Genomic DNA, 26,818 nt, shown 5'->3' on the forward strand with positions numbered 1-26,818 from the left:
ATATAGAAAACCTAAAGACTCTATCAAAAAACTCCTAGAGCTGGTTAATAACTTCAGTAGCATTGCAGGATACAAAATAAATGCCCCCAAATCAGTACATTTACATACTCAAATAATGAATTAACAGAAAGAGAAAAAAAGGAAGTAAGTCCATTTACAATTGACACCAAAAAAAAAAAAAAAATACGATACCTAGGGATCAATTTAACTGAAGAGGTGAAAGACATCCACAATGAGAATTACAAACCACTTCTGAAAGAAATTAAAGAAGACACAAAAAGATGGAAAGATATTCCATGCTCTTGGACTAGAAGAATTAACATTGTGAAAATCTCTATACTACCCAAAGTGATCTACAGATTCAATGCAATCTCATCAAAATACCAATGACATTCTTCACAGAAATGGAAAAAACAATCTTACCTTTCATATGGAAAAACAAAAGATACTGAATAGCCAAAGCAATCCTGAGCAAAAAAAAAAAAAAAACAAAGCCGGAGGCATAACTCTGCCTGACTTCAAATTATACTACAAAGCAGTTGCAACCAAAACAGCATGGAACTGGTTTAAAAATAGACATTCAGAACAGTGGAGTAGAATAGAGAACCCAGAAATCACCCCTCAGGCTTATAGCCATCTGATATTAGACAAAAGCAACAAAAATCTACATTGGGGAAAAGATTGCCTCTTCAACAAGTGGTGCTGGGAAAACTGGATATCCATATGCAGAAGAATGAAACTAGATATGCATCTCTCACCATACACTAAAATCAACTCAAAATGGATTAAAGACCTAGGTATAAGACCTGAAAGTGTAAAATTATTAAGGGAAAATATAGGTGAAACATTTCAGCAGTTATGTCAGGGCACAGGCTTTATGAACATGAGCCTGAAAGCACAAGCAGCAAAAGAAAAAATAAGCAAATGGGACTATATCAAACTAAAAATATTTTGCACAGCAAAAGAAACAATCAACAGAGTTTAAAGATAACCTATAGAGTGGGAGAAAATTTTTGCTAACTATGCATCTTACAAGGGACTAATATTCAGAATATACCTAGAACTCAGGCAATTATACAGTAAAAAAATAAACGACCCAATTAAAAATGGGTGAAGGAGCTGAATAGACATTTTTCAAAGGAAGACATTCAAATGGCCAACAAATACATGAAAAAATGCTCAACATCACTAGTCATCAGAGAAATGCAAACTAAAACCACATTGAGATACCATCTCACTCCAGTTAGACTGGCTATAATCAAAAAGATGGTGAATAACAAAAGCTGGTGAGGGTGTGGAGAGAAGGGAGCATTACTGCACTGTTGGTGGGACTGTAAATTAGACAATCACTTTGGAAAACAATTTGGAGGTTTCTTAAACAACTACAGATAGATCTTCCATATGATCCAGCAATCCCTCTTCTGAGTATATATCCGGAGGAATGGAAATCATCATGTCAAAGAGATAACTGCACTCCCATGTTTATTGGAGCCCTGTTTACAATAGCCAAGCTATGGATCCAACCTTAATGTCCATCAATAGATGATTGGATAAAAAAACCATGGTATATATACACAATGGAATACTACTCTGCCATAAAAAAGAATGGAATACTCCCATTTGCAAGAACATGGATGAACCTGGGGAAACTTATGTTGAGTGAAACAAGCAAAACACAGAGGGATAAATACTGCATGTGCTCACTCATATGTGGGAGCCAAGAGAGAAACGAAGGCAGGAAAGAAAGACCACAGTAGTGCCATAATCCAACAGAGGGAAGGAACATTCCTAGGACTACAAATTGGATGGAGGGGAGATTTGCCAGATTTGGGATTTAATGCCTGCCCTGCTGGGTTTCAGGAGAGGGGGAGGGAGGTTGGAGGATAATTGGGAGGGGACAAAGGGTACAAAAGTAATTTCTGGTAATGGGTATGTCCCCAATATGAATCTGGCCCCTCACATCATGGGCAGTAGAGGGGACAGTCAGCTTTGTGTCTCATGAATATTCATAATAAACAAACAAACAAACAAATAATGCTGGTCAGAGGCTTGGTTCTAGGGGCTTTAAAAGGAGAGCATATGAGAGTCTCTCTGTCTTTTTCTGCCATGTGAGATCGCTGCATTGCTGTAAAGCCACCACCAAGAAGACCCTTACCAGATGTGTTCCCTGGATTTTGGACTTCCCAGCCTCTGAAACTATGAGCAATAAATTTCCTTACAAGTTACCCAGTTCCAGGTATTTAATTATAAACAACAGAAGTGGACTAATACAGGAAATTAGTACCAGAGAAGTGGGGTGTTGCTTATAAGAAATACTTGAAAATATGGAAGCGACTTTGGAACTGCGTGTTAGGCAAATGTTGGAAGAGTTTGGAGGTCTCAGAAGACAAAAAGAAAACAAGGTAAAATTTGAACTTCTTAAAGACTGGTTAAATGGTGCTGAGTGGAATCCTGATAGAAATATGGACAGTAAAAGGCCACACTAAGGAGATCTCAGATGTAAATGAGAAGGGATTTCTAGAAAATGGAGGCAAAGATCACCCTTGCTTTGAATTGGCAAGAAACTTGGCTGCATTCCATTCATGCCCAAAAGTTTTATGGAATGTGGAAGTTCAAGGTGCTGACCTAGGGTATTTGGCATAAGAAACTTCTAAGCAGCAAAGCATCAAGGAAGCTGCATGGCTACTTGTAACAGCATATGCTGAGTTATGGTGGCAAAGGCATGACATAAAGCCAGAATTTAAAAGAGAAACTGAGCACAAAGATTTAGAAAATTTTCAGCGTGGCCATGCGGTAGAGAAGCAAACAGCATTTTCAGAAGGAAAATGGAATGGTGCATCGCAGCAACCATTTGCTAAGGAGACTAATACAGAAGAAAAGGATTATCAAGAGAAGGGAAAAAAATACCTTGAAGGCATTTAAGAGATCTTGGAGGCTGTGTCTTCCATTACAGGCCGAGAAGCCTAGGTAGACAGAATGGTCTTGGGGAACAGGCCTGAGGTGCCCTCCATGGTCTTGCTGCCCAGGGCCACCTTAGGATGCTGCTCCCCACACCAGCACCCAAGCTGCTTTGGCTGCTCCAGCTGTAGCTAAATTGACCTCAGGTGTGGCTGTACCCATAGCTTTGGAAAATACAAGCCAGAAGCCCTGACAGCATCCATGTAGTGTTAGGTCTGCAGGCTTGCAGAATGCCAGAGCTGTGGAGGCTTGTGGACCCCAATGTCAAAGGATGTATATAGAAAAGCCTGGGGGCAGAAGAAGAGATCTGTCACAGGGGTGGATTCACCACATAGAGTCTTCACTAGAGCAATGCCAAGTGGAAACGTGGGGTTGGAGTTGCAGCAGAAAAACCCCAGCAGTGCCATGCCTAGTGGAGCCATATGAATAGGACCCTCATAGAGACCCCAGAATTGGGGAGCTACCATCATGCAACACCAGCCTGTGAGAGCTGAAGCATCACCTCAGAGCAGAAAAGCCACAGAATCTGAGCTGCCTTAGGACTTGGGGACTGAACTCCCATACCAGTGTGCAGAGAATGCCAAACAGAGTCAAGGTAAATGATTTGCCAGATTTGGGATTTACTGTCTGCCCTGCTGGGTTTCAGAGTTGTTTAGGACGTGTTACCCCTTTCTTTTGGCCTATTTCTCCATTTGTAAATGGGAATATGTACCCTATGCTGTCCCACCATTGTATCTTGGAGGTAAATAACTTGTTTTGATTTTTCAGATGGGACCTTAAGACTTTGGACTTTAGAGTTAAAACAAGTTAAGACTATGGAGCTATGGAAATAAAATGAATGTATTTATATGTGAAATGAGTTTTGGGGGACCAGGGGCGAAATATTATGGATTGAATTATGTCCCCCCAAAAGTTTAATGTGTTGGAGTCTTGGTCCCCACTGTGACAGTATGATGAGGGTGGCAAGTACTATTAATTGAAAGATGGGGCCTTGAAGAAGTGATTAGATTGTAGGACCATGTCATAGTGAATGGATTAATAGTGGTGGTCAGGGGCATGGTTCAAAGGGATTTAAAAGGAGAGCACATGAAGAGTGTCTCTTTCTTTGCTCAGCCACTTTCTCTCATGTGAGACCCCTGTAGTACTGTAAAGACACCACCAAAGAATACCTCACCAGATGTGTTCCCTGGACTTTGGACTTCCCAGCCTCTGAAACTGTAAGCAATACATTTTGGTTTTTTACAAATTACTCAGTTCCACCTATTTTGTTATAAGTAACAGAAACAGACTAATACACTAACTATGTGAGAATCATTGACTAATAAAGTTTACTTTCACCTGTTTTAAAACTTGCTAAGTATGGGGCTGGCTGGTTAGCTCAGTTGGTTAGAGCATGGTGTTATAACACCAAGGTCAAGGGTTTGGATCCCTGTACCAGCCAGCTGCAAAAAACCAAAACATGCTAAGAATGGAATCACATAATAATGTTTATTATGTCTTACATTATTTGCATAATAAAATGTTTATGATTTTACTCATGTATTTGCATGTTTATCAAGATATTCATTTTTTAGTTTTGTATCATATTCCATGGCATAAATATGAATAAAATATATTTACAGTTTTCCTATTGAAGGGCTGTTTTATTTCTTTCTGCGTATATTTGACAATTACGAGCATTGCTACAATAGCTATACCTGCCATTTTTTCTAGTCTATATAAACATGAGTATCTATTGAGTATATATTGAGGACAGGAATTTCTTTCCCAGGAATAGGCCCAAGTTAGTATTTACTTTATAATGACAAACTCTTGTCCAAAATAATTTTACTTTAGATACTCACTAGTAGTTTATGTTTTTCTAATTTCTACAACGTGTCCAACAGTTGACTATCATGCTTAATGAATTTGGCCAATCTAATGAGTTTTGTTTTAACTTTCATTTTTATAATTGTCAATAAAGTTGAACTTTTAAAAAATTGCTTGTTTGTCTTTTGCAGTTTTAATCTAAATTTTATGCTACTATACCAATATCACAGTTTTCTTACTAAAACTTTGTAATATTTCTTAATCTTGAGCAATTACTCCAAACTTGTATATTAAAATAATTTCTGTCTATTCTATACTCATTTTCTTATGATGTTTAGAAATAGCTTCTCAAATTCTAAAACAATGATGGGATTTTAATAATTACAGCCAGTATTATAAGTCTTCCCCCATGAAACAAGTATTTTAGCACAATCTCTTAGTCATTTTGACTTGTGACACCGCCAAACACAACAAATTACTAATCAACATTGTCAAAATGGATTTGTTACCAATATTTAAAGTTTTTGTTTCTTAGATAATAATAAAACATACCAAGATATTTTGTTATCTTTAATCTTCATACCTGCTCCGAAATATTACTGACTTGATTTCTTTTCTCATTTGAATATCTCATTCAAGATTTTCATCCAGTAGTCTTTATTTAGAAAACAAAACATATATAGGAAGGCAAAAATTGATAAACTTGCCAAATAACTGTCTTTTAAATTTCTAATGTATTGTTTGTAATCCTGTATTCATTTTTATGTTGAGAGATCCAAATCTTTAGTGTTTATATATGATAGTCTTTTCTGACTCAATTGTCTTCCTTGTTTTTCCCCGCAGTGGCACTTGGCCAATACCCTTGACATTGTAAGGGGACTCCACTTCCAGGAAACTGGTAATGCAGTGGAAACTAGATTACCCAGAAGGCTATTCAGTGAGTGGTGGCAATTTTGGGCCAATGAAAGCCCAGGAAACACTCCTTTATGAGCATGTGCAGCAAGTCAGGTGGTACTTTCAGCATCTTCCTCAGGAAGGGTCTCTTGAACCAGGAGCAGTTGAGGAATGTGGGTACTGATTGTATCTGCAGGGAACCATCCAAGGTGAAGTCTTGCCAGGAATGACAGACTGAGCAGCTGGGCCTTTATTTTTAGGCTCCCATGAGGCATGGAGGGTTGTGAACAGAGGAAGGACAAGATCTGGATTATGGTTTTAAAAGAATTCCAAATGCTGTTGATGGCAAACAGATGGTGGGGGAGAGGAGGTGATGACGATGGAGGTAGGAAAACCAATGAGGAGGCTACCACAATAGTATCCAGGAGAGTTATGGTGGTGACTGGACCAGACCGCTGGCCATAGAGTGAAGATAAGTGGTCACATTCTTGTTAGAACCTAAAGGTGACAGGATTTCCTGCTCTATCAGATGTGGCTGGGAGTGAAATTAGAAAGCAAAATATCGTCCCACATTTTTCTTCTGCCTGATCATCTGGAAGAATGGAGATGGGGTATTTGGTGTGGGAGCAGGTTTCAGGGAGATTAGAAATTGGATTTTTGACATGTTGCTTCTGAGATGTCCTAGAGTGGAAGGTTCAGGTGGGTAGCTGAACTCATAGGTTTGGAATTCTAAGGAGGGAGCTGTCCTGGATATGTTCTAGTGGAGGCAGCTTGAATCCTGAGCATGGAATGTCTTTTCATCTTTTTGTGTCCTCTTTAATATCTTTCAACAGTGATTTGTAGTTCTTGTTGTAGAGATCTATCAAATCCTTGGTTCACCTTATTCCTAAGTATTTCTTTTTCTTTTTCTTTTTTTTTGGTGACTATTGTAAATGGGATAACTTTCTTGATGTCTTTTTCTGCTAGTTCGTTGTTGGAGTATAAATGTGTTACTGATTTTTGCGTGTTGATTTTGTATCCTGCAACTTTACTGAAATCATTTATCAACTCTAAGAGGTTTTTGTAGAGTCTTTAGGCTTTCCTAGATATAGGATCATGTCATCTGCAAACAAGGACAATTTGGCTTCATCTTTTCCAATCTGGATGCTCTTTATTTCTTTCCATTGCCTGATCGCTCTGGCTAGTACTTCCAATACTATGTTAAATAGAAGTGGTGAGAGTGGGCATCCTTGTCTCATTCCCATTCTTCAGGGAAAGGATTTCACTTTTTCCCTATTCAGGATGATATTGACAGTAGATTTGTTATATATGTCTTTTATTGTATTGATATACTTTCCTTCTATACCTAACTTGCTGAGTGTCTTTATCTTGAAGGGATGTTGAATTTCGTCAAATGCTTTTTCTGTGTTTATTGAGATAATCATATGGTTTTTGTCCCTGATTTTGTTGATGTGGTGTATAATATTTATTGACTTGTGTATTTTGAACCATCCTTTGATCCCTGGGATGAATCCCACTTGACTGTGGTGTATAATTTTTTTTTATGTGTTGCTGTATTCTAATTGCTAATTTTTTGGGAGGATTTTTGTGCCTACATTTATCAAAGATATGGGCCTGTAGTTTTCTTTTCTTCTTGTATCTTTGTCTGGTTTTGGTGTCAAGGTGATGTTGGCTTCATAGAATGAGTTTGGGAGAATGGCCTCTGTTTCAATTTTTTAGAATAGTTTGAAGAGACTCTGTATTAGTTCCTCTTTAAAGGTTTGTAGAATTTAGCAGTAAAGCTATCTGGCCTTGGGATTTTCTTTGTCGGGAGATTTGTGACTACTGCTTCAATCTTGTTGCTGTTCAGGTTTTCTGTGTCTTCTTGTTTCCATCTTGGTAGTCTGTGTGTGTCCAGAAATTTATCCATTTCCTCCAGATTTTCAAGTTTGTTGGTGTATAGTTGTTTATAATAGTCTTTAATGATTCTTCGTATTTCTATGGTATTGGTGGTAATGTCTCTTTTATTTTTACTTCTAATTTGTGTTATTTGATTCTTCTCTCTCTCTTTTTTTCAGTTAGCCAAGCTAATAGTTTGTCTATTTTACATATGTTCTCTAAAAACCAACTTTTTGTTTCATTGATCTTTTGTATTGTTTGTTGGGTTTCTATTCCATGTAGTTCTTCTCCAATCTTAATTATTTCTTTCTGTCTACTAATTTTGGGATTGGATTGTTCTAGTTTTTCTAGTTCTTTGAGGTGTAGTGTTAGGTTGTTTATTTGAAATATTTCTTTTTTTGTGACATAAATTAGCATTTATTGCGATAAACTTCCCTCTCAGTACTGTTTTGCAGTATCCCAAACCTTTTGGTATGTGTCTTTATTTTCATTAGTCTCAAGAAATTTTTTGATTTCCTATTTAACTTCTTTTTCAACCCATAAAAAGAGACACACGGACCAATGGAACAGAATAAAGAACCCAGAAATCAACCCACATATTTACAGCCAACTGGTTTTTGACAAAGGCACCACAAACAAATATTAGGGAAAAGTCTGCCTCTTCAATAAATGGTGCTGGGAACATTGAACATTCATATGCAGAAGAATAAAACTAGACCCATACCTCTCACCATATACCAAAGTCAACTCAAAATATATTAAAGACTTAAATATATGTCTCCAAACTATAAAACTCCTCAAAGAAAACACAGGAGAAACACTTCAGGAAGTTTGACTGGGGACAGACTTCATGAATATGACCCCACAAGCTCAGGCAACAAAAGGAAAAAATAAACAAATGGGATTATATCAAACTAAAAACCTTCTGCACAAGAAAGGAAACAATCAACAAAGTGCAAAGACAACCTACGGAATGGGAGTAAATATCTGTAAACCACACATCTGACAAGGGATTAATATGCAGAATATACAAGTAACTCAAATAACTTAACAGTAATACTAATACTAAAACCCTGATCAAAAAATGGGCAAAGAGCAGAATAGGCACTTCTCAAAGGAAGATATACAAAAGGCTAACAGATACATGAAAAATGCTCAACACCACTCAGCATCAGGGAAATGCAAATCAAATCCACATTGAGATGTCACCTTGTGCTGTTTAGACTGGCTATTATCAAAAAGACAGAGAATAACAAATGCTGGCAAGGATGTGGAGAAAGGGGAACACTCTTACACTATTGCTTGAACTGTAAATCAGTGCAGCCATTATGGAAGATGGTTTGAAGGTTCCTCAAACAACAGATAGAACTACCATATGACCCAGAAATCCCGCTGCTGGGTATATACCCAAAGGAATGGAAATCACCATGTCAAAGAGACACCTGTGCACCTATGTTTAGTGCAGGTCTACTTACAATAGTGAAGAGTTGTATGCAACCTTAATGTCCATCCTTGATCTTTGACAACTGGCTAAGGAAAATGTGGTATATTTACGCATGAAATTCTACTCTGCCATAAAAAAGAATGAAATTCTGCCATTTGCAGCAGCATGGATGTACTTAGAGAAAATTATGTTAAGTAAAATAGGTGAGGGACAGAAAGAGAAATACCACATGTTCTCACTTATAAATGGGAGCTAAAAAAAGAAAGAAAAAAAGCAAGCAAGAAACAACAATCATAATAATACGTTAAGCTTCCAAAAGAAGGGAACAGAACTGTCGGGAGCAGAGGTGGGCAAGGGGGAGGGGGAGAGGGAGGGGGGAGAGTAAGGAAGGAATTGGTAAGAGCCATGAAAATTGATTTCATTGTACAATGCTGAATATCATTGTACATATATCATTGTACAATGATAATACACTAATTATCCTGATTTGGACATCATATATTACATATAGATATTGAAATTCAATGCCATACACCACAGATATGTACAGACAACTATGTTCAAATAATAATAAGAAGAATAGCAAAGTATTTTTTAAATGGCAGGGTTACATTGATATCTTGTGGATTTTTTCTTAAGGATGTTTAATTTAATTTTGTGTAATTGGGAGCTCTTGTGGATTTTAAAGCCCCTGATTATTTCTAATGTCTGAACCTCACAATATTTTATCAACATTTACATTTACATAAGATTTGCATTTCTACTAATGAGGAAAAAATGTTATATATTTATTTCTTTGAATTTCAGAAGAGTATTAATAGTCTTCTATTAAAGACAGAAACAGAGAGATTATTACAGACTCTAATTAGCGCTGTTTCCCCCTCCCCAAAAGAAACACATTTATCAGTACTTAAAACACCAACACCAGGTGTCTGTTCAGCAGGTGAGAACTCACCTTTGTTATTTAATTATGCATCCCATTCCTATCACATGAAGCCTTTAGAGTGAACACTGTGAGGTTTAGCTTGTTTATTCAGAGACAAGCAAAAAAACGTTAGAGAGCACTAACACAGGGAGGAGAGAGGGGAGATGTTGGGTAGCCCCAAAGCTGGTGAACAAGGGTGGCATAATCCTCTGGTTTCCTCAGTAATTGTCTTTGATAGAAATGTTCACTTCTATGTTCCAATATCAGAAAGCATAACTATTATACAAAGAATAGTTATTCCTGGATTTCATGAGATAAAAATCATTCTAAGGATATCACATAACTAATAACTAAACAATCAGTAAATATATAATCATCCAACTGGCATATGTAGCAGGAGAGTGGGTGTCCTGGAAACATCTGTGCAGGTGTGGAGAGGGGTCATCTGAACCGGAGATAAAGGTGAAACCCAATGATCTTATCCCCTAGTTGGGAAGTGATTACCAAATCACCTGTAATTGCATGAGGAATGATTCTTTCTGAAACAATATTTGTGAATTGTGAATATCATCAGAAGCTATTAATATTGATTAATAAAGATTTGCAACAGGTGTGGCAAAAATAACTAGTGAAAACCTTAGCTGTGAAATATAAGAAAATAATCCCAAAGTCAGGTGATCAGAGAATACTGAGATCCAACAAGAAAATGAAGCTGAGTACATGGCTGTGCTAGATTCTTAGCCACCTTGAAGGTTTGTCCACAAAATATGGTTTCTGTTTAAGAGACAATTAAGTATACTGAAGTTGAAGGGAGACATAGTGAATGAGTTAGAAGGAATCTCTGAAGTGGTACAAATGAACCCAAAAATGTGTTTTTCACTTTCAACAAATGTTTATTTTTTATTTTTATTTTTTTATCTTTTTAAAAAGATGACCAGTAAGGAGGGCCGAGCCCGTGGCACACTCGGGAGAGTGCAGCGCTGGGAGCGCGGCGACGCTCCCGCCGCGGGTTCGGATCCTATATAGGAATGGCCGGTGCACTCACTGGCTGAGTGCCGGTCACGAAAAAGACAAAAAAAAAAAAAGATGACCAGTAAGGGGATCTTAACCCTTGACTTGGTGTTGTCAGCACCACGCTCTCCCAAGTGAGCTGATCGGCCATCCCACATAGGGATCCGAACCCGTGGCCTTGTTGTTATCAGCACCACATTCTCCCAAGTGAGCCACGGTCCGGCCCCCTAACAAATGTTTATTAAATACTTCTATGCTCAGACACATGGGATATATCAGTGCAAAAATCATAAAAATAAATTTTCCCTAATGGACATAACATAGAGTTGATGAAAACCAGCAAATAACAATCCACCTTAGTTATTAGAGTTTTTGTTATATTAGAATGTAATGGGTCCTACAGAAAAGCTAAGGAATAAGGTGTGTGTGAAGAAAAGCACAGGGATGAGTTGAAATATCTAGTAGGATGTCTGTGGTAGGACTAATAGTGAAGGTGACATTTGAGGAAATATTTTAAAGTAGTGAGAATGGACAGCCGTATTTCTTTCTTTCCAATAGCTTTAAATTTACTTGACTTATTTCGATAGGACCTCCAGTGTAACACTGAATACAAGTACAGAGAAAGACCATTCTGCTTTTGTTCCTAAACTCAGTGAAATATTGTAATAATTGGCAATGAAATATGATATTTGCTATAGGCTTTGCAGATTTTTAAATAAGATTAAGAAAAATCCCTTCTATCCCTATTTTGATGAAAGTTTTTTTCTCTTTTTCTCCATATAAACATAATTTTTTTACATTTTGAGAGTCAGCTGGGAACATTTCACTTCTTAACCACTGAATAATTCAATGGGTATATTCTAAATCAATGAATATTCTCTTACATAAACAGAGGACAATGATCCAAATGAGAAAATGTAATATTGATAAAATGGTATCATGTAATTCAGACCTTATTCAAATTTTGACAACTGTCCTATTAATTTTCTTTATACCTATTCAAATCCAACATCAATTATACCAGAATCTAATAAGTATCATAATTACATATATTTCTCATGTCTCCCTAGTTTTCAGTGATCTAAAACAGTTCTTCAGCTTTCTGTGAAGTTTCTTTTTTTTTTTTTTTAAATACAGGCCAATTATTTTGTAAAATTTCCTTCAGTTGGTTTGTAATGACGTTTTCTCAATATTAATTTTGTGCTTTTGGCAAGGATACTACAGAGTCCTTTGTAGTGCATCATATGATGAGGTACGTAGTGTCTATTTCCCCAGTATTGGTGATGTTAACATTGGTTACTTTGTTACAGTGTCCCTCACATCTCTGCAAAACTTATTTCTCTTTTATAATTTTAAATAATTGGTGGGGCGATTCTTTGAACATATGCAAAAATCCTCATCATCAATATTTCAGTCCACTAGGTTTAGCACCAACTGATGAATTTCCTATTCCATTAGTCTGTTTATATTTTAGTTGGCATTCTACTGTAGGGTAGAGTTTTCCTTCTGCTTCATTTATTTATTCATTTATTTAAATCTCTGTGAACTGATAGATTCTTTAGTCAAACTAATTTAGTTATAGTACAATATAAGTACTTGCCAATGGATATTGTTGTGTAACCACCACCATGCTCATGATAGAAATATCTATGGTCCCATAATGTTCCCTGGTGTCCTCTGTAGTTAGTCCCTGCCCTCCTGACCTAGACACCACTGACTACAGATGTGCTGTCACTAACTTTTCTTTTTCTACATTTTTATATAAATTTTTTTTTTTGGCAGGTGGCTGGTATGAGAATCTGAATACTTGACCTTGGTGTTATAACACCATGCTTTAACCAATCTAACTGGCCAGCCCTACATTTTTATGTAAATTAAATGACACTACATGTAGTCTTTTGCATCTGGCTTCTTTCACTGAGGTTAAGGCTTTTAAGAGTCATCCAGATTTTTATACACTTTTTTTTATATTGCTGAATAGTGTTCCATTTTATAGAGAAACTACAATTAATTACTGTTATGAGCTGAATTGTATACTCACAAAATTCGTATGTTGAAGTCCTAACCCCTAGTACTTCAGAATGTAATGTATTTGGAGGTAGGGATGTTAAAGTGGTAATTAAGATAAAATGAGGCCGTTAGGTTAGGCCTTAATCCAATCTGATTAGTGTATTTATAAGAAGAAATTAGGACACAGAGACACCAGGGGCACATGTGCACGGGCGGATGGCTTTGTGAAGCAGAAGCAAGAGGGCAGCCATCTGAAAGCCAAGGAAAGAGGCCTCAGAGAAAACTCCACCAGCACCTTGATCTTGGACCTCGAAATTGTGAGAAAATTAATTTCTGTTGTTTAGGCACCCCAGTATATGGTATTTTGTTATGGCAGCTGTGCCAAACTAATACAGTGACCTATTCACCTATGGATGGGCATTTGAGTATTTTTTAAAAAAATTTATTTCATATTGGCTTTTATCAGTAAATCTGTGGTTGCTGTGAATGTTCAAGTAGAGTGCAAGAATTTCCATGGGCACATGCTTTTTATTCTTCTTAGGAATATCCCTACAAGAAACAGATGTGTCATAAAATAAAGTTTAGCTTTATAGGAATTATCACCCTGTTTTCCAAAGTGGTGTCTAACATTTTGCATTCCCACCAGCAATGTATGGAAGTTCTAGCTGTTCCACAACTTCTAAGACTTGGCACGGACAGTCTTGGAGTTCAGCCATTCAAATGAATGTGTACTGGTGTCTCATTGTGCTTCTAATTTGTATTTCCATAATGATTAGTAATGTTGAACATATTTTCACATGTTTATTTACCATTCATATATCTCCTTTGGTGAAATGTGTTCAAAAGTTTGTCATTTTTTGTTAAACTGTGTTTCTCAGTATTGTAAGGATTATTGAAAAATCTCAGAATATCAGCTATTTATCATAAATAGTTTCCAAATATTTCCCCCAGGCTATGGCCTGCATTTCCACTTTCTTAAATGTGTCTTTCTAACACAAAGATTTTTAATTCTGGTAAAGTCTCAATTTATTACCTTGAGTTTTGGTTATGTTTTTGTAAAAAAAAAAAAAATGATCTAACCCACAAAGAGTGCTCCTCGTGTTATTTTCTATGAGGCGTATATTTTATCTCTCACATTGTTTATCATCTGTTTTGAGTTAATTAGTAAATGACTCAAGTTTTGAAGCTTGTTATTTTTCATGTAGATGTCACAATTTTTTACAGCAACTTGCTAAAAATTTTATCCTTTCAGTCTTGAACTACTTTGGCAATTTTGCTGGTGGAAACAAATTGATTATTTCCAGACTCTATCCTCTTGCTATGTCTATCATTTTATCAATACTATATTTTTGATTAGTATAGCTCTATAATAATTCTTAAAATCAGATAAAATCTTTCAAATTTGTTGTTTTATCCAAACTTTGCTTTGTGTATCTTATATCCTTTGCATTCCGTAAACTCCATAGGAATTTTAGAATCAACTTCTAAAAAAAAATCACTGGGAACTTGACAACTGTGTGAACCTACAGAAAAATAGGGGAGAACTGACAAATTACAATATTGAATCTTTAGTTCAAAAATGTGGTATATGTCAGCAATGCTTTGTGAGTATGTTTAACAGTTCTTGAATGTATTTTTATTTATTTTTACATGTATTTTAAAAATGTATTCCTAAATATTTCCAATTTTTATGTTACTGTTAGTAGTATAGCCTTTCAATTTCCAAGCATTAATTGTATGTTGTATATTTCCAAACATGCAGATACAGAGGGTTGGCTTTTTATCCTGGCACCTTGGCTAATCTCATTTATCAGATCTATTAGCTTTTTAAGTAGGTAACTAAAAATCTTCTAGACAAGCGTATCAGCTGTAAATACTGACCACCTGGGTTCTGCCTTTACATTCTGTACACCATTTAGTCCCTTTAATTTTATGTCATGGACACCGACTTTCAGTGCAATGTTATACACAAGTTGTGAGAGTGGACATCCCTGGCTTATTCCTAATAATTGCGGAATAGAACACAGATTTTCACCAGTAATTGTAAGGTCAGCTTTAGGTTTTTAACAGCTATCTTGTATCATGTTGAGGAAATGCCCTTCCACTCTGACACGAACTACACAGCATAAATCTCCACAGGTTTAAAGACTCCACAAGACTGCCCTCACTTCAGATGTCAACTGCAAGTCTCAGGGGCCACCTGCACTTCTGAGAAACGAGCTATAATTTCAGGGTTTCTCATGACTCCCTTGAGTTCAATAATTTGCTAAAATGTCTCACAGAACTCACTAAAAGTGCTATTCTGTATTTACAACTCCAGTTTTGTTATAAAGAATAAAACTCTCGGACACTGAATAAAAGACACAGGGCAAAGCCTGGGAGGATCCCAGATGTGCAGCTGCCATGCCCTCTTCCCATGGAGTCAGGGATTGTCACTCACCTGGTACGTCAACATGTTCACTCACCAGGAAGCTGCACCACACCTCAGTGTACTGAGTGTTGATTGAGGATTTCCTTTCACAGTCATGACTGATTAAGTCATAACCACATGACTGAACTCAGCCTCGACCTCTTCTCCCATCCCCGAAGGACACTTTCAGTCAAAGTTTCAACCCTCTAATCACAAGGTTGGTGTTTCTGGCGACCAAATCCCATTTTGAGGTTGACTAGGGGCTTACCAAGAGTCACCTCATTAGCATAAGAAAGACACTGCTCTCACTCAAAGAATTCCAGGATTTTTGAAGCTCTGTCCCAGGAACCTGGGACAAAGACCATATACAGTCATCTCTCAGTATCTGCCGGTGACTGGTTCTAGAAACACCTGTGGATGCCAAAATCTATGGATGCTCAAGTCCCTTATATAAAATGTTGCAGATTTTGCGTATAACCTACACACATACTCCCATATACTTTTAACTGTATCTAGATTACTTATACCTAATGCAATGCAAATGCTATGCTAATATTACTACAATGTCTTTCAACATTTTAATCACTTTTTATTGTTGTACTGTTATATTTCATTGTTTTATTTTTCCCCCGAATATTTTTGATCCATGGCTGGTTGAATACACAGATGTGGAACCTGCAGATACAGAGGGTTGACTGTATATTCTTTATTATATCAAACCTTCTATTTAACATAGTAGATTAAAATAATATAAGGGTACTTCAAAAAGTTTGTGGAAAAACAGAATTAAAAGATCCCCATACCAGCTGGCCACCAAAAAAAAGATAATACAAACCTTTCCATAAACTTTTTCAAGTACCCTAGTAGGTTTTCAATTATTAAACCAACCTTCATTCCCAATAAATCTTGTCAGAATATGACATCGCTATTACACACACACACACTCACACAAGGGTACTAAAAAGATTCTTATTATCTCTTAATTCTTTTGCTGCATGAACTTTTTGGAAGTATCCTCATGATATATGTCAGATTTAACTTCCTAAAATTTTGTTAAGCATGTTTTTGCATCTATGTTCATGTTTGTTAGTATTAGTCTGTAGTTTTGGGGTTTGTTTTGTTTTTGTTTTTTTGCTATCATATCAGCATAATAAAAGTGGCTTTGTAAAATTAGCTGGGAAGCATTCCACCTTTACCTGGTGGAGGTGGGGGGTGGGTTAAGAGTTTGATAGAACATAAATTATTTCTTCATTAAATATTTGGTAGAAGTTATTAGTAAAGCCATCTCGGCCTGAAGTTTTTAGTGGGAAGGCTTCTTACATTTATACAGAGATTAACACTACTACTAGTCTGGAAACACAAATGAAGTGTTTTTAACAGACAAGAGGATTTCTCAGATTATCTATTTCTTCTTAGGAGACCCTGGTCAGTTGGTATCGTTCAATGAATTTCTATTTTTTAAATTTCAATCTACAGAGAAAGAATTGTTTAAAATAATCACACATTATATGTTTCAAAGGTATCCAGTACAATACCAACTTTCCTTGTTTATATTTGAAATATGTGATTTCTTTTTTCTGATATGGTTGGGGATGTATCGATTTCACTGTATCTGTTTTGGAGGTTCAGATTATCTTGAAAAGAAATAGTAAATAAAATAACCAAGTATATGGAACTGATTCTCAATACATTGGACATCAGACAAACAATGGTGATCTATGAGAAAGGGCAAACAAATGATGTGAGCCACATGACTGTCCCAGGTTACTGTGAAAATAAATTCCCAGGCCCTAATGCAAGGATGGAGAGCCCAGGCAGAGGCCAAAAAGTCCTCCTGAATTAAGGAGACAGAGCTGGTGGTCCAGGTTTGCCAAGGTAGTTGGAGTCCATAGAGCAGAGTATAGGAGAGAGAAAAGATGTACAGAGGGCCATTCTCAAGCATTCAGCTGTGTGCTAATCTGTATATGCATGCAGAAAACTACCAGAGGATAGTAAAATATCACCTGAAAGGATTACATGGAGCAATTCCCGAGGCTCATACAGAGACCAGAGTAATTCCAATTTCAACCAGCTTGAATGAAAAATTTCATAACTCATGAAACATCAAGTAGCCAATGCAGAAGGACTATGTCTTAGTAGTGGGAGGGGAATTAGCCTTAAAATGAATGTTGCAATAGTCCCATCTAAAAAGGCTTAGAGGGGCTGGCACGTGGCTCACTCGGGAGAGTGCGGTGCTGACAACGCCAAGGCCACAGGTTCGGATCCCATATAGGGATGGCCGGTTGCTCATTGGGAGAGCGTGGTGCTGACAACACCAAGTCAAGGGTTAAGATCCCCTTACCGGTCATCTTTTAAAAAAATAAAAAAATAAAAAATAAATGAAAAGGCTTAGAAACAAGATCCCAAATGATCATATTGTTTCCAAGTAACATAACCGTATAAAAGAAAAAAATCAAGAATATCTATAGAAACACAAAAATTTTTAGTACTCAAACAGGCAAAATTCAGCATCCAATCAAAATTAAACCCTGTTAACACTATAAGACAAAGTAGATTTCAGAGCAAAGATTACCATAGATAAAGAGGTGAACTACTTAAGTGAACATAACAATAGGAAATGTTTATTCAACTAATAAAAAGGCTTCAAAATACATGAAGCAAAAACTGATAGAAATACACAGAGAAATAGGTAAATCCACTTTTATATTCAGAGATTTCAACAATTCTCTTCAAATAGCTGCTAAAAAACCAGAGCTAAAACACAGAATATCAGTAAGGATACAGAAAACTTAAATAACATTACCATCTTGTCCTAGTTGACATCTGTAGAATCCTTCAGCAAACAAGAGTACAATACACACTATTTCAAGTGAACATGCAGCATTTACCAAGACAGCCCATATTCTGGGCCACAAAGCAAGTCTTAATAAATGTAACAATTCAAGACATAAAGTATGTACTCTGACCACAATGGAATTAAATTAAAAATTTCCAGCAAGATATGGAAAATTCCGATATATTTGGAAACAAATAACACACTTCTAAAAAGAGCCATGTTTCAAAGAGGGAACTAAAATGAAAATACAACATATCTAATTTTGTGGGAGGCAACTACAGCAGTTGTTACAGTTCAGTGCATTTCTAAGAAATTAAAAAGAAAAACAAATAAATAAATAAAGCAGTTCTTACAGGACAAATTTTAGCATTAAGCACCGATATTAGGAAATAAACAAAGGTTTCAAATGAAGGATCTCAGCTTCCATGTTAAGGAGTAGCAAAAGAAGAAAAACGAAATCCAATAAAAGCAGAAGGCAACAGTAAAGGTCAAAATGGAAAAGAAAAAAAAAAAGGAACAAAAACAGAGAAATCAGTGAAAGCAAGGGCTTAAAGATGATCAATAAAATTGATAAATCTGCAGCCAAACTGATCAAGAATAAATGAGAAATATAGACAATATTAGTATGAGGAATAATCTTGAAAGGTGGCATCACTATAGATTCTGCATATGTTAAAATAGTAAGAAGAAAATATTTTGAAAAATCTGACTACTTAAATGAAAAAACCCCTTGAAAGACACAAAACAAGGCTCACTCTAGAAAGCATACATACACACACACACACACAAAAACATATGCAAATGAATATGTATGTATGTATAACTTGTGGACCTCTCTATCTACAATGGAAATTAAACTTGTAATTAGAAACTTGCCCACAAAACAAACTCCAGGCCCATGTAGTGTCACTGGTGAATTCTATGAAACATTTAAGAAAGAAATAATACCAATTCTTCACAAACTCTTTTGGAAAATCAAAGAGTAAGGAATACTTCATAATTTATTCTGGAAAGGCAGCATTATGTTGATACCAAAGGTAAACTCAGGCATTAAAGAAAATTAGAGACTAACAGCCCACATGAACATAGATGCAAAATTCTTATAAGGAAAAAAATTCCAAGCAAATTAAACAAAACATAAAAAGAGTAATACATCATGACCAAATGAGAGTTATCTTAGCCATGCAAGGTTGGTTTAACATTTCAAAATCAGTCAATATAATTCACCATTAAAAGACTGAAAAAGAAAAACACACATGATAATGGTCACCAACATCCAAGAAAAAACCTACAATTCCCTACTTCCTTGTATTTTCACCTTTGTTTACCTCCCTTCCACCTTTTATCATGACTAGTCAGTGTCACCTCCAGAATATATCAGAGTGGCAGGGGAGGGAGAGTGGGTGGAGGGGTAGGGAGGAAAGGGGCAGGGGGCAGGGAAAAAAAAGAAATGATGGTACATTACATTTAGGTTTAAATTATAACAGATACTGTAGATTGGTTCTTGTGTGAGTTCTCTCCTGGATCACTTGATTTGGAACTATTTCTCTACTTTGGAACACTCTCAGCAAAAGTACAAATGAAAAGGAATAAACTATCAAAACAAAGAACAACACGGATGAATCACAAAATAATTACACAAAGTTAAAGGAACCAGATACATTAGAATACATACCAAATTACCCTATATAGAGAAAATTCTAGAAAGTGGAAAAAACCCTACAGTGATGTCAGTAGATCAGTGGTTGCCTGAGGATGTGAGGATGGGTGAGGGGGAGGGATTATAAATGGAATCAGAAAACTTTCGGTTTCACAGGTGCAAATCTATCAAAACTTATAAAACTGTACTCTGTAAATACATGTCATTTATTGCAGAAAACATTTAGACTGACTGCTCTTACGGTGATCTTAGCCATAGGAGACATGGTATGGGAGTCTTTAGAATCTCTGTCAACCCTCATAACAAAGGCATAGTGATGGAAACATACATGGGTACAACTTTAGAAAACTCATATTCTCTCTAGCTTGCTGCAGTGTCCCAAATCCCTATTAATTAGTGTTTCTGTACCAATTGTGATACCCACTTGGTCCTTTTAGGGGACAGGCAGTTATACCCACCTATCAAATCATCTTGGCAGGTAGCACGAGGTCAAGTTCTCCTCAAGAGGGCTGGGGAATATGAAATATCCTCTGAGAACAAGGGACCCAACTCATGCTGCTCCCAGACAAGCTAGAGATTGTCACAACAAATGCCCACTGCTGAGTGACCTTGGTTATATAATCTTGGCATATGGACCACAAAAGTAGGCCCACAGAAATCACTACTCTTTGTCAGGATGGCTTAAGCAACAGTGCAAGTTAGACTGATACTCCAATGAGCTATTCTTTGCCATCCTCCTATCACCTCTGAGACACAAAGAGTTGGAGCTCTCACAAAAGCTGCTCATACCTTCATGCTGCCAGAGCTCAATACTGCTCTCAACCCAACCCCCAAAGTGAACAAAATCCCTAAGATTATAGTAGTATAAAAATCAAAGCATTTGTTGCAAAATCAGAATATGAGGCAGGCAAATTCAGGTTAGGTGTCTTAGAGATTGGCCAAATCCTTCACAAGTGCCACATGAGACCAACAATATTCACAAAGGGAAACCTTCTCCGTAAGCAGCCACCAGAACAAAGCTCACATCATCCTGGTCGAAACTGGGTCACATGCATGCTTAAAGCAGTCAGGGGCATGGGGGGGTGGGGGCTGGGGGGGATGGGCAGGAAGGAGCAAGGATCCTCAATGTGCTCAGGCTATTGATGAGTCACTTTAGGGGGATGGAGCACAGAATTCTGCCTTTTAAAGCACACTGGGATGACTTACATACAATGCAGGACTCTGCCAGTGTAAAGATAGGTGGCATCTGTAAGAGGTACAGGCAGTTACATTACAGCAAGGATCCTGGGCAGGTTAGAAAATGCAACATAGCTCCAGAAAGTTTCCCCTATAGCTGGTACCCAGAAGAATCTCCCCAGGATGAGTGTTCAAATGCATGGGGTTCATCTGGCTGAAAGCTACACACAAAGGCTACTCTCAGAGCTTCTCTCTCGTTAGTCACTATGGTGAAAAGGTGGCATATTCTCTGCTATCCTAAGGCCTTCCTCCAGTGTGACCTTTCCAGTGATGGATGAGGGAGGCCCTTAGCCTGAAGGCCTTACCACATTGGGGAAAAATAGCCTAAGTGATTCATTTTCAAGAATAGTTTAACAAGGGTTGCTTGACTAATTTGTGGTGTGATAACCCCTGAAAGTACACTTTCCCTAGGTTCACTTCTCAAGATGGTGGCTGGTCACGTTGTTCTTTTTACTTCCTGGTTCTTCCTCCTCAGGACTTCTGGCAGGCCTTTTTGCAGGCTTGTCCTGAGCCCACCCCTTTCCGCCAGAGGGAAGGGGACAATAAATGACTTATAAGGAAGTTTTATTACTTAGACTACATTTGGGAAGACTGTGCACTCCATAGTACGCAGCTAATGAGGAACTGGGGCAAGGACTTGTGCACTAGGTAATAAACTGCTTGATGTAACCATTTTGGGTGTGCCTGTCCCATTCACAGACACCTGGACCTTGCAAGGCCATTATTAAAGTCTTGCTTCACTGTACTTCACGTCTCTGTGTTCATCCTTTGGCACTGGATGGGTGAGAGCATTTCCCTCACACTCACTGCACTTATATGGCCTTTCTCCAGTGTGAATTCTATGGTGCTGAACAAGTACATGTTTGTGGCTAAAGGCTTTTCCACAGTTGCTGCACACATAAGGCTTTTCACCATTGTGAACTCTTTGGTGTGCAATAAGGTCAGAGCTTTGACTAAAGAATTTCCCACATGCAATGCACTCATAAGGCTTTGTGCCAGTGTGAACACTCCAGTGTTTAAGGAGTCTGTATTTGTGACCAAAGTATTTCCCACATTCACTACACTCATAAGGACTTTCTCCAGTGTGGATACTCCTGTGCTGAACAAGTGTGGACTTGTGGCTGTAGGCTTTCCCACATTCACTGCACTTGTAAGGCCTCACTCCAGTGTGTACTCTCCGGTGTACAATAAGGTTAGAGCTACGATTAAAAACTTTCCCACATATGCCACACTCATAAGGCATTTCTCCAGTGTGGATTCGCTGGTGCTGAGCAAGTATAGGTTTGCGGCTGAAGGTTTTCCCACATTCACCACACTCATAAGGCCTTTCTCCAGTGTGGATACTCTCATGCTGAACAAGTGTGGATTTGTGGCTGTAGGCTTTCCCACATTCACTGCACTTGTAAGGCCTCACTCCAGTGTGTACTCTCCGGTGTACAATAAGGTTAGAGCTATGATTAAAAACTTTCCCACATATGCCACACTCATAAGGCATTTCTCCAGTGTGGATTCTCTGGTGCTGAGCAAGTATAGGTTTGCGGCTGAAGGTTTTCCCACATTCACCACACTCATAAGGCCTTTCTCCAGTGTGGACTCTCTGGTGCTGAACGAGTGAGTCCTTGCGGCTGAAGGCCTTCCCACATTCGCTGCACTTGTACTGCCTTTGTCTACTGTGAAACGCCTGCTCACACTTGGTGTTAGTGTGTGGCTTCCACTCATTTGCAGGGGCATGGTGCTGGAAAATGCTTGAGCTGGTTGGGAAATCCTTACAACACTTCCCTGTAATAAAAGGTATCTCTGATGCTTGGACAGGGCAGCTATTCACAAGAAAGGTCCTACCCTCCTCTCTTCTACAGAGTTTCTCTCCACAGTGCTCCTTCTGGTGCTGGTGAAGATTCGGACTGAACCAGGATTGCTTCCCACATGCCACACACATGTATGGTTTCTGCCCCCGGTGTGTTTCCTGGTGCTCAGCCAATAGCAAAATATCTTTTAAGACCAGGCCACATGTCTCACAGGGATAGGTTTTCTGGTTAGAAGGGCCTTCCTTGGGAGTCCTGATCTGTGACACTTCTTCTACAGAAATGCTCTGCTCAAAAGTTGTCTCCTCATCCTCCATTCTGTGCCCACAACCTGAAAACAAGGAAATACTGGTGAAGTACAAACTGACACAGGTGGGAGGGGGTAGCCTCATTATAAATGTGTGTCTAATACAACTAAGATCAAGATCATAGGACTGATGTCAGGACAAGGAGCCCGAGTTCAAGTTGAGTAAACGTCTGCTCTGCAGTAGTTGGCATCTAAAGGTCATATAATGGAGGAAGCCTCAACTGAGAGAGGACACAAATGTGAGGTACAGCATGGGATGAAGAGACAGGGTGTCCAAAGAAGTCATTCACAATTGGATTTCACTGGCTGCTGGGGACAGGGGAGAGTTGTGCTAAAGGGTATGCCATTCCCAAGAAAATCAAATTGCTATTCAGTAGCTGGTGTTCAAGGACTGCTTGGAGTATGTGCACATTTCATGACACATTAAGTATAGGCCAATGTTGGAGAGTGCTGCAGAGGGATCAGTGGAGAACAACAAGTGAGACGTGGAGGCAGAAGCACAGAATAGGCAGAGGGGTGGAATACACAGAGGCCAAAGGTCACAGCAAAAAGGACAAGTGTGTAAATGGAAAAGTAGATAGAAATGAAGTGTGGTCAGGGACCCTGACACTAAAACAACTGTGGGCACAGAGAAGTTATGGAATAATTTGAGCTCAGCCCTGACATCACACCTCCCACTCACCAGGGCCACATGCACCTAGAGTCTCTCTGGCAATGGCTGGAGTCATGTCCACCCAGTCAGGTATGCAGGGCTCACTGCCGAGATCCAGTGAGGCAACTACAAGGGACATGGAAGATACACGTCCTAAGGGAAAGACAGAACAGGTAAATGGCCAGCACCAGATTGGATGACCAACTCCACAGAAAAGAAAACTAAATATTATTAAAAAAAATTTCAGAGTAGGGTCTTGTAGGAATAGCCCAATGGTCCCAAGATGTAGTGACCATACTCATCCTTGCAATTCCTGGCACAGGCAGATTACAGAAAATGTCAGCTAGAGGAAGGGGACAGAGTCTTGGGCACAGAGATGCCATGGATATGAATAGAGGCATCCAATTAAGGAGAGGACAAGAAAGGTGGACTTGTCACTGGGCTGACTGTAGGATGCTTGACTCCTGGATCCATCCCTACAAGTCTTTGGAACAGCAGATCTTGGGACTGCTCAGGAGCAGGAGGTAGCAGTGCACACAGCCCAGGCCCAGCATTCACAGCACCTACTCCAGGGATATGGGAAAGGAGGCAGTGCCCATGGCTCTGTTGTAGAAAAGACAGGGCTTCCCCGGGAAAAAGAGGAAGGGCAGTATCCAGTCAAGGGGTGGGTGTGACGGCCTTACCTAGAGAAGCCATAAGTGCAACGTTCTCCAACATCACATCTCGGTACAGGCATCTCTGAGCCTTATCAAGAAGCTGCCACTCCTCCTGGGAGAAATAAATAGCCACATCTTCAAAGTTCACCTGTCCCTGCCACAATGGGGGGAGTGGAGTCCATGAGTAGCTTCTTTCCCAAGGACCCCACCCATGCCCCCACAGATCTCCATCCGGTACACTCTTCTATCTAGCTCCTCAACTCAGAGGAAATACTGGATGCCATTGGTGTCTGCTCTCTCCTTGGGGTCCCATTGGTCACTGTGTCCACCCACAGCAACAGGCAGATGGACAGAAAGGCACTATCTGAGCTCTGGGCCTGGCATACAAGGCCCCACCCTTCTGTTGGCTAATTTCCCTGGGGTCACTAAGATCTTGCTTACCAGACAACCAAAGCTGGAATCACCTTTCTCCCTTAACCCTTTACCAGGGCCGAGGGGTCATTAGTCTACACTCCTTTCCACATGCACATCATTCTTTGGATCACATCTGTCTCATAACTCTGGCCCTCCACCCAGTCAGTGGCCTCCACCATCATCTTTCTGGCTCACTAACTGCACTATCACTGTGATGGGAAGATTCTCCTCCTAAATCCCAGTCTACATATCATCTTCTACCCTTGGATGTCTACAGGACTCCAGTCCTGTGTGTGCAGCAGCTCACTTGGCACCTCCACTCAGTGTTCTCTGGAACACATCAGACTGTCCATATGGCCACAAATAAATTCTTGATATCTACACTAAGTTATTTCTGCCACTGACTTGCCCATCTCGGCTAATAGAGCTTCTACTCTTTCAGCTAATAAGGTTAAAAACCTTGGCATTATCTCTTTTTCTCTCTCACAATGGCAAATCTGATCCAATTACTTTCCCCATCTACACAGTCACCCCCTATGGCCCCTCCGTTATGACCAATCACCGGAAATATTGTAGTAGCCTCCTCCCTGGTCTCCTTGCCTCCACCCTGGTCTCCTTGCCTCCACCACAACTCCCCCAACTCCCACCAGTCTGTTCTCTACTTGGCACCCAGAGAGAGCTGTTAAGACCTGGACCACATTACCTCCCTCCTCTGCTCCATATTTCCCATGGCTACATCACCCTCTGAATAGAGACCTAGCTGCTCAGCCAGCCATTTCAGGCTTAACTCTTGCCCCTCTGCTCTTGGTTCCTTTCTACCACACATGACAGACACCTGCAGTTTCTTGAAAACTCCATCTCAGTTTCACTTCAAGTATTTTCACATATTGGTTGCTGTGCATGGAACAACCTTGCAGTCTTATTCCAGTGTTACCAGAAATGGGAACTGCTCCACATAACCCCTGACCTGGACTCAGGACCCTGGGACTGGGGTTTCTCCAGGATCCTTAGACCCAAGAGATCAGAGAATAGCAGGAAACTTCTATATGACATCACAATCCTGGAGAACATGTGGGTGGGGTTGAGATCAGTGAAAGCATCCTCCCCTCACCTGTATAGGGTCCATAATTACTTCTGAGTTCATGGAAACCTGTGGGAAAAGCAAGACTGTGAGACAAGCAACCATGAAGAAGCCCTAAGGATCCAGGTCTGTCTCCTATTCCTGCCCTTCTACAAAGTGACCTGGGGCTGACTGTCTACCCTCTATGCCTCAGTCTTCAGGAATGCCTCTTTTTTATTTTATTTTATTTTTTTAATTTTTATTTATTTATTTTTTTTTGTCTTTTTCGTGACGGGCACTCAGCCAGTGAGTGCACCGGCCATTCCTATATAGGATCCGAACCCGCGACGAGAGCGTTGTAGCGCTCCCAGCGCCGCACTCTCCCGAGTGCACCACGGGCTTGGCCCTTCAGGAATGCCTCTTAACAACCGTGTTGCCTTGGATTAGTTCTCAATCTTATTGCGCCCCACTGTCCTCATCCCTCCCCTATTCCCACCCCAAGCTGTTCTCCTTCGAACAGTCTATGGAATAGTTTTTAAATCCTCAGATCGTGTCCCTCCTCTGTTTAGGACTTCCCATGGTTCCCATCACTCTCAGAATAGAGGCCCCAGCTGATCAGGCTGATATTCCAGGTGTGACTCCTCCTCACACACTCTGATCCTTTCAGACACCAAAGACCCCAGGTTCCCAACTGTTCCAGTTGTGTCACACGGACAAACGGGGTTGGGCTGCAATAACCCGAGAAGCCCCCCATTCGAGGCTTCAGGATTCAGAGATGGGTGTCGGGGCGAGAAGCTGGAGACACAGAACCCACCTGCACCGGTTCCATCAGCGCAGCCACCGCCATCAGAGCCTG

The 26,818-nt window shown here is 39.2% G+C and overlaps 1 protein-coding gene across 1 annotated transcript in view; it reads right to left on the reverse strand.

The window, feature by feature from the left end:
• LOC134372211 (zinc finger protein 772-like) overlaps window positions 1-26,818 on the reverse strand; it is a 70,932-nt gene extending 44,114 nt beyond the window's left edge. The window contains exons 1-5 of the mRNA XM_063089542.1: window positions 26,777-26,818; window positions 26,014-26,052; window positions 24,516-24,642; window positions 22,897-23,204; window positions 21,884-22,761 (exon numbers count right to left, since the gene is read on the reverse strand). Of these exons, the coding sequence (XP_062945612.1) occupies window positions 21,884-22,761; window positions 22,897-23,204; window positions 24,516-24,642; window positions 26,014-26,052; window positions 26,777-26,809 (1,385 nt within the window). The 5' untranslated portion in view covers window positions 26,810-26,818. The remainder of the gene's footprint in view (window positions 1-21,883; window positions 22,762-22,896; window positions 23,205-24,515; window positions 24,643-26,013; window positions 26,053-26,776) is intronic.

Source organism: Cynocephalus volans, chromosome 3 (assembly GCF_027409185.1).
Source record: "Cynocephalus volans isolate mCynVol1 chromosome 3, mCynVol1.pri, whole genome shotgun sequence".
In the NCBI taxonomy this organism is placed as follows: domain Eukaryota; kingdom Metazoa; phylum Chordata; class Mammalia; order Dermoptera; family Cynocephalidae; genus Cynocephalus; species Cynocephalus volans.